Source organism: Nannobrachium achirus, assembly GCF_963921795.1.
Source record: "Nannobrachium achirus genome assembly, chromosome: 3".
NCBI classification, from domain to species: domain Eukaryota; kingdom Metazoa; phylum Chordata; class Actinopteri; order Myctophiformes; family Myctophidae; genus Nannobrachium; species Nannobrachium achirus.
In genome coordinates, this window is record NC_137812.1 from 75,286,269 (window position 1) to 75,294,855 (window position 8,587).

At 42.6% G+C, this 8,587-nt stretch overlaps 1 protein-coding gene across 1 annotated transcript in view; it reads left to right on the forward strand.

Moving 5' to 3' along the window:
• LOC308282455 (synaptogyrin-1-like) overlaps window positions 1-5,567 on the forward strand; it is a gene marked incomplete at both ends in the record, with an annotated part of 13,261 nt that extends 7,694 nt beyond the window's left edge. Inside the window, one exon of the mRNA XM_080722801.1 lies at window positions 5,544-5,567. Coding sequence (XP_080578927.1) covers window positions 5,544-5,567 — 24 coding nt within the window. The remainder of the gene's footprint in view (window positions 1-5,543) is intronic.
• Between the last annotated feature and the right edge of the window lie 3,020 nt (window positions 5,568-8,587).

Sequence of the window (8,587 nt, forward strand, 5' to 3'; positions counted from 1 at the left end):
CGCGTCCGCGTCCGTTTTTCGTACCTTCACACCCCCGCGTCTGCCTCCACCTCGCCGAGATCTATCTTTAGAGGGGTCCCTGGTTCCTGTGCGTTCAGGCATTCCGGAGAAACGGACTCCTTCACCCTGCCTGGTAGGCAAGATTACCTTTTGAGTATAGAGACACACGGGCGACTACAAATATGGCCGCCATAGCGACCCCACTTCAAGATGCGCTGTGATTGGCCGGCAGTGTATAACCCTCGCTGTGATTGGCAGGTAGTGTGATGACGTAATTTTCCCGCGAAAACCGGTCCCTGGTCAGGATCATAGAAAACATATAAAGAGAAGCTTTAGAAGCTGAAAATAACAGAGTGGGTGTTCTAAAACTTTAGCGATTTAACAGTTAGGACAATTTTAAGATTTGTTTTATAAAAAAAGTTACATGGTATAACTTTAAATATCTGAAAACACAAATTGACATGAATCCAAAATACACTGATGATTGTGCTGTCAAACAATGAAACTATATGGAATCTATGAACAGGTTGTGGCGGTCCCTGCTTCATCTCTCTCTCAACTAGATAGATAGATAGATAGATAGATAGATAGATAGATAGATAGATAGATAGATAGATAGATACCTTTATTATCCCACGGGGGAAATTCAGTTGCCCAGAGGCAGCACAGCAGTTTAAGGTTACAAGTTACAAAGAAGTAAGAAAAAGAAAAAGAGTACTGTAGTGTACAGTCCAAAGAGCAAGTACAAAAAAAAGACAAATAAAACACAAAGTGTCGAAAGCTATTGCAAAAAGAGAAGAAGAAGAATATATACATAAAGTGACCATGAAACATTCAACGCTTATAAGTGACACGTCACACACACAAAAAAGCTATACTCAAAGCACAACTTAACAAACAGTGCCAAACAAAAAAGTGCACATAACAGTCAATGCTAGTCAATGCAGTCATGCAACACAAGTATCACACCGCCATATCAACACCGCAATAGTACACAGTACAACCAACACAACCCAATAGTGCAGGGCCAGAAAAGAAAAGTGACCAAGTGCAGATAAGTCAAGAATATACCTTTGTCTGAAAACCTTGAAGACTCCTGATATAGATATTGTTTTCTCAGTAGCATAAGAAAACTCCGCAGCATGTTGCAGTCGGGTAAAGGCCTAAACCGGATCTACATGCTCACAATGCCTCTCATTGCGAGGCGTTGTGAGCTTGTAGATCTGCTATTTTCACAATTCCTGCCTCAGATATTTGACACTATATGAACACATTTTATTTGTAATTTTAAAGGTATAAAAAGGTCGACTAAATGTGCATATTCCCTCACAACAGGTTGTTTACTGTTGAGTGAGAAAACAATGTTGCACACATTACAAATATTACAGCACTACACTCACTAAAACATCTGTAGAGTTTACATAGTTTGGAATATATTCATATAATTGTGTGCCTATCAATTGATGACACCTTGGTGAACAATTTCTCTATTCACTATATGTGTTTTCAATGAGGTCTTGAGGCTCATTCGGGGAAATCTCGCTTTTGCGAACGCCCGTCATTTGGACCGGAGGGTTAGCGACTCACTCCATGGAGGTTAAGGTTAGGGTGAGGGTTAGAGACTCACTCCACGGAGGTTAAGGTTAGGGTGAGGGTTAGAGACTCACTCCACGGAGGTTAAGGTTAGGGTGAGGGTTAGAGACTCACTCCACGGAGGTTAAGGTATAGGGTGAGGGTTAGCGACTCACTCCACGGAGGTTAAGGTTAGGGTGAGGGTTAGCGACTCACTCCATGGAGGTTAAGGTTAGGGTGAGGGTTAGAGACTCACTCCACGGAGGTTAAGGTTAGGGTGAGGGTTAGAGACTCACTCCACGGAGGTTAAGGTTAGGGTGAGGGTTAGAGACTCACTCCACAGAGGTTAAGGTTAAGGTTTGGGTGAGGGTTTGAGACTCACTCCACAGAGGTTAAGGTTAGGGTGAGGGTTAGAGACTCACTCCACGGAGGTTAAGGTTAGGGTGAGGGTTAGCGACTCACTCCATGGAGGTTAAGGTTAGGGTGAGGGTTAGAGACTCACTCCACGGAGGTTAAGGTTAGGGTGAGGGTTAGAGACTCACTCCACGGAGGTTAAGGTTAGGGTGAGGGTTAGAGACTCACTCCACGGAGGTTAAGGTATAGGGTGAGGGTTAGCGACTCACTCCACGGAGGTTAAGGTTAGGGTGAGGGTTAGCGACTCACTCCACGGAGGTTAAGGTTAGGGTGAGGGTTAGCGACTCACTCCACGGAGGTTAAGCTTAGGGTGAGGGTTAGAGTCGGGTGTCGAAAAGATCGATGACATGTAGCGACACGCTCCCGCTCATTCACTATTCAGAAGCCAAAGGTCTTTTTCAATCATCTTTTCCTAGGCAAATGATCACAGCAGGACAATTTGGTAAGAGAAATGTGATGTTTTATACTTAATTTGGTGACATTTGGTGGGTCAAGAGTAGCCACAATCACTGTAGTTTTGTGTCCACAACTGTTCCAATTTGGGCGTACATTTTTGGCAGATCTTTCCCCTGGACCCCCCTGGGGCTTAAGAGGTTAAGTTAATAATCTGGGGACCCCTGGGGGTCCCGACCCATATGATGAGAACCAGTGTTCAGTCTATATGTAATAATGTTTCTATGGTTGTCTATGCAGACTGACTGCTTGTGTGACCTTTTATCCCAGTGGTTCTCAACCAGTGGTCTGGGGACCACCAGTGGTCCTTGAAGGGGTTCCAGGTGGTCCCCAGCTAAATGATGGAGAGTTGTTAATCACATGGACCCTTATCTGTAACTTTTTAGAGCGTACAAATGGAATCAAATTGTGCCTGTTTTCCCCCTTGGGATAATAAAGGTATCTATTCATATCTGTTATCACCCACTATAGGTCTGGGAGGCAGGGGCGTCATTTGGGTATGGCAGGGGTATGCAGCTGCCATACCCTGGGTCCAGGGGGGTCCAGGGGTATGCAGCTGCCATACCCTGGGTCCAGGGGGGTCCAGGGGTATGCAGCTGCCATACCCTGGGTCCAGGGGGGTCCAGGGGTATGCAGCTGCCATACCCTGGGTCCAGGAGGGAAAATAAAAGCTACTTTTGAATATAAATCCATGAATGTCTCTTTGTCTATCTGTGCTGGTTATTATGTTAAATTACAGTAAAATAACTACAAGTGCAAAATTTAACAAAATGGTCACTTACAAGGCATTATAATTATATTCACCATTATATTCTCCCCATCTTGACAGAATGGTATATTCCCAGGTTCCGCAGTGCAATGCACTTGAACAACCATTCCAGGCTGCCATCCAGCCCAAGAAACCATTGAAATGTACTTCTTAAAATAAATGTATCATGCATGTTGCTAAGGTATGGCAACATACTGCTGTTTGGACGCCATCTAGTGTCTCTTAGCAGACATTACATCATTATGACGTTGACCTGCCTGATCATGGATGGAATGGGTTTTTGTTAATAGATTTTAAATAATCTCATTTTTTTTTTTTTTACATTAAATTTAAATCCATGGATGCAATAACTGTCTATGGCTTCCGCCCCCCCCCCTTGTGATGTGTTTACGAATGTATATAATATCGATTTACAATAAAAAAAAAAGATTTGAGTCCGCCACACGCACGCACACACCCACCCACGAACGTGCTCAACGCACCGGATCCAGTAGGCGGGGCTTCAGAGCCCTTTAAATAGCGTGCATGTGCAGACGGTCTGGCTTGTTAGTTTGAACGGTTTGGAGGAGCGCTGCTCTGCAGAAGGTAAACTGAACTCTAAAGTTTGATTTGTAGCTTTTAGTTTTCAGCTCCGTTATTTATTCTGCCTTTGAGCCTCAGAAGCACCGTTTGATGACTTTTAGCCTCTCAGACCCAAAACCCTGCATGTTGTTGTTGGAGAAGATTTATTTTAGCCCTGAAACATGACGGCCGTGTCGACACCACCGTCATGAATCCACCTCAACCTGACATGTCGCGAGGAAGACTAAAGAGACACGACAGGCTAAACAATCGTTCACATTTCAAAAATAAAGTGCTTACCAAAGGATGGTTTGTGTCAGAATCAACACCGTTCAACCAGAATGACATGCCGCTCCCCTGTTGTTTGATAAAAAAGGGTTTTTATTCATCCGATCATTTTCTGTTCCCTTGTATTTCCCGGTGTTCCCCAGAGCCCTCTAGCGGAGATGCGCGGCATCTCCCTTAACTTCTACTATTGCCGAAAGCAGGAAATGCAAGGGAAAACAGAAAAATGCTTTTTATTAAACAATACAGGAGCGGCAGGTCATTCTGGTTGAACGGTACCGATTCTGATACAAAGTAGGCTTTGGTAAGAACTTTATTTTTGAAATGTGAGCGTTTTTTAGCCTTCCGTGGCTCTTTAGTCTTCCTCGCTACATGGAAGGGTGAGTTGGATGCATGACGTCATGTTTCAGGGCCAGATAAGATTTTGTCCACAATTCCATGCTGATGTTGGTGCCATAGGAGAGATGAAGGGCAAACATTGATCAACATAACTATTCTACATTCTAGTTGTATAGACTTTGTCCAAATGGACCTGTAAGGCAGTGGTGTAAAGAACTAAGTAGGCTACATTTAATTAATTAAACATTTTAGGTAAGCTATTTGTACTTTAAACTACTTGAGAAGTTGAGTATATAAAATTTCCATTTTATGCCTTGTGGCTATTTGAAAATAGCCGATCTACAAGCTCACAATTGATCCATTATCACATGTCCTCGTTCACATCGAGTGTAATACCGGCGTCCACCTCTAGTCTTATGCAGTTCTGTGTTTAAAGCAGCGCGGCACCGGGTGCTGCGCTGCACGCTTGTAGATCAGCTTTTTCCCCCTACTTTTTAAACCCTGATAATTCTTTTGCAAGTCTTTGAATATATCTTTTTAAAAGCCAACATTTGTAATTCAACTCTAACTGGGTGGTCCCTGGAACAACTCATTTTGAGATGGGGGTCCGCAGTCCGCAATACATGTAATCTTGGGGGTCCTTGACATGAAAAAGTTTGAGAACCACTGATTTAGAAGGATTTACAAGACATTTATTAGAATCGGATGAAACATATTCAAAGACTTGCACAAATGTTCAAAATGTAAAAAAAAAAAGAAATGGCAGATCTACAAGCTCACAGTGCGGCGCTCGCGCTGTGAGCTTGTAGATCTGCTGTTTTTCAATAGTTAAAACATAAAATAATGGTTAAAGTGGTTCAAATCTATAAGTGACTGATTTGCGTTCAGGCCTTCCAGATTAAAACATTGATTTATTGAATTATAAGGAATATTACCCAACACAACAGGTCCGTGTGGTGGCATAACATTATCTGTGGCTTTTGGGATTAAACACTTATATATTAATAATGTATTCATTTATGGAGTTGGTGACTGTTTGAGATAAAGACTGGAGGAAAAATATGTATTTTTTATCTTAATGGGCCAGCCTATTCTAGTAATTAATGTGTGGGAAAGATTAATCTAATGTCGGTATGTGTGTGTGTTGCAGGTGACCTTCTGCAGAGTGGACTAAACTTCATACAGCCAGTTTAAAACGCTGAGTCATGTCTTCTAGCTGTGACTCAGGGTTTGACTCGCTGTATGGATTCTTCAGCCATAAGGTCCTCCATGGACGGAGTCATCAGAAGATAGCTGGTAATGGAGTGTCTGTGACTCAGGAAGGGGAACACCAGAACCTTCTCAACCTGCTGGAGTCGACGCAGCGAAGCCCTGAGAGCTGAAACGCATAACGGTGCCAACGCACGCTCTCACCCTGAGTAACGAGGCGTATGGTGCCAGGGACGTATAGGGGGCCCTACAACCTACGTGGCTCTACTTACCAGCTGTCTTCAACCGAGAGGCGCAAGGCTCGGAAAGGTACGTACCTGGATTACACACGGCGACTATACTAGATTTTACTAATTAGACTTTAAACTAGATTTTGTATGTTTATGTCGAGTCTAGCAACACCAACCATTGACCATTCATCCAAACAGAAAAGTCCTGTCTGATTGTATTAAAACATTAAACTCACCAACCTTGTATTATCCTTTCTATCTGCAAAGATTTGTTTGATACAAATCAACCTTAGACATGTTATGAGCTTCTTTCTGTCAAGAAGTGTTGGAGTTTGGAGGCGCTTGTTGTAAATCACTCAGTGGTCCTGTGTGCTCCAACCGTTTCTAAATGTCACATAATGAAATCACTTAGTGGTCCTGTGTGCTCCAACTGTTTCTAAATGTCACATAATGTGGGAGGCAGCGGGACGTTGCCTTATTGAAAAGGAGCGCTTCCAAACTCTTTTGTTTTTTATTGACAGAAAGGAGCTCATAACATGTTTTATGGTGGGTCTTTATGAAACAAACACTTTGCAGATAGAAAGATGATAATACAAGCTTTCTGTACAGCTGCAATGTTGGTGAGTTTCACATTGTTTAATAGTGGTTCCTAAACCTTTATCTCAAGACCCAAAGAGAAATTGGACGCTTACCCGCGACCCAAACTAGTGAAAATGGCAGAACTACAAGCTGACAACACGTCACTTCGCGCCGCGTTGTGAGCTTGTAGATCGGCTACTGCGTGTGCGAATGCCAATGCCTACCCTTTAGGGATGGGACAATCGCTATTATCGTTTATCCTGATTAAAAAAACACTCAAGATAATCGTATTGTGGAGATGTAATTTATCATAAAATCGTCCTCGGTCATGCATTGGGATCAATTGACCGTTTATTTGCAGAGCTGCACCCTAACCCTAACCCATATCGGGTACCATTTAAACCCTTTTGGTAAAACGGACCTGGAAATAACGTACCAGGTCTTTTTTTTTTCCCTCACTCTACAAATTCTCTTTGTGACGCGTTGTGAGCTTGTAGATCTGCTATTTTTTTGTAAAATGTTCCGCCCCAGGGTGATGGATGTTGGGGATGTTTTGATAATATCTTAAATGAAATTGTTTTGTCACAATAATCATGACATGAAATGTTCATATGTTCCCATCCCTAGTGTCCTAGTATGGAAACAAAGGAATAGCTGGGGGCGGGGCCGTCTAGTCGTGGGTCCTGACCCACTGTTTGGGAAACGGTGGTTTAATACAATCAGACTTTATGTTTGGCTGAGTGGTTAGGGTTAGGGTGGGCTGGGGTTAGGGTGGGTTAGGGTGGGCTGGGTTAGGGTGGGTTAGGGTGGGCTGGGTTAGGTTTAGGGTGGGCTGTCAATGGTTGGTGTTGCAACTCTAGACTCAACATATTAAAAAAAGAATAATAATAATAAATGCATTTTGCAGCTAACTGTAAACTAGGGCTGTCACCGTTCCAACATATGTAACATATGTTGACATTTAAAGGGTTTGTTCACCTTTCTTTTCCTTTTGTTTTTAATGGATTACTCACCACATGGAGACTTGAATTCATGGTTAAATAAACTACCCACAAAAAGGTTGGGAAACTGGACTTCTGTCCATTATATCTCCCTTTAATTATACCCATTGGTAGTGTTTTATATCATTATATCTCCCTTTAATGATGATTAGTCATGAGTAGCACAGCCAAAGAATGTGCCAAAGTGGCCTGCAATACCTTTCTGATGGCATTTACTCTGGTTTTGGGCTTCCCAAACCCATTTAGGCCTAGAATTATTTACAAGCTCACAGCGTGACACCGAGTGCAGCGCTGTGAGCTTTTCCTTATTACTGTGGAAGAGTGCGATCATTCAATGCTCCAAGCAAACATTATTTGGGCTGTGCTTGCCACACGTTTGGCTGTGTTGCTCATTCCACCAATGTCCAATGCTTACAAGCTGTACCTCGTATAGGTGACTAATCAAGGATAAATATAGTTTATTTTTTATTTTTGCATTCCTAAAGCAATAATTTGACCAGCAGTGATTTCCTATGGAGACACAAAGAGTCTGCTTTGTTCCCTATGGAGACACAAAGAGCCTGCTTTGTTCCCTATGGAGACACAAAGAGCCTGCTTTGTTCCCTATGGAGACACAAAGAGCCTGCTTTGTTCCCTATGGAGACACAAAGAGTCTGCTTTGTTCCCTATGGAGACACAAAGAGTCTGCTTTGTTCCCTATGGAGACACAAAGAGTCTGCTTTGTTCCCTATGGAGACACAAAGAGCCTGCTTTGTTCCCTATGGAGACACAAAGAGCCTGCTTTGTTCCCTATGGAGACACAAAGAGCCTGCTTTGTTCCCTATGGAGACACAAAGATCCTGCTTTGTTCCCTATGGAGACACAAATAACCTGCTTTGTTCCCTATGGAGACACAAAGAGCCTGCTTTGTTCCCTATGGAGTGAGAGTCTCCTCAAAATTATTGACTTGGGATATCCATGAATTCAAGTCAGCATGGGGTTGGTAATCCATAGGAAAAGTAATTTAGGGTGTGAACTTTATCTAACCCTTGTCACACAAATGATTGTGAATTGTTTTTTGACATTGAACATTGGAACACTATGAATAGAAATGTGTATTTGTTTGGCTATTAGGCTTCTTAAACAAAAGTTGCACAAGGCAGATATGACAAATGATAAATAATGTAATTATTTTT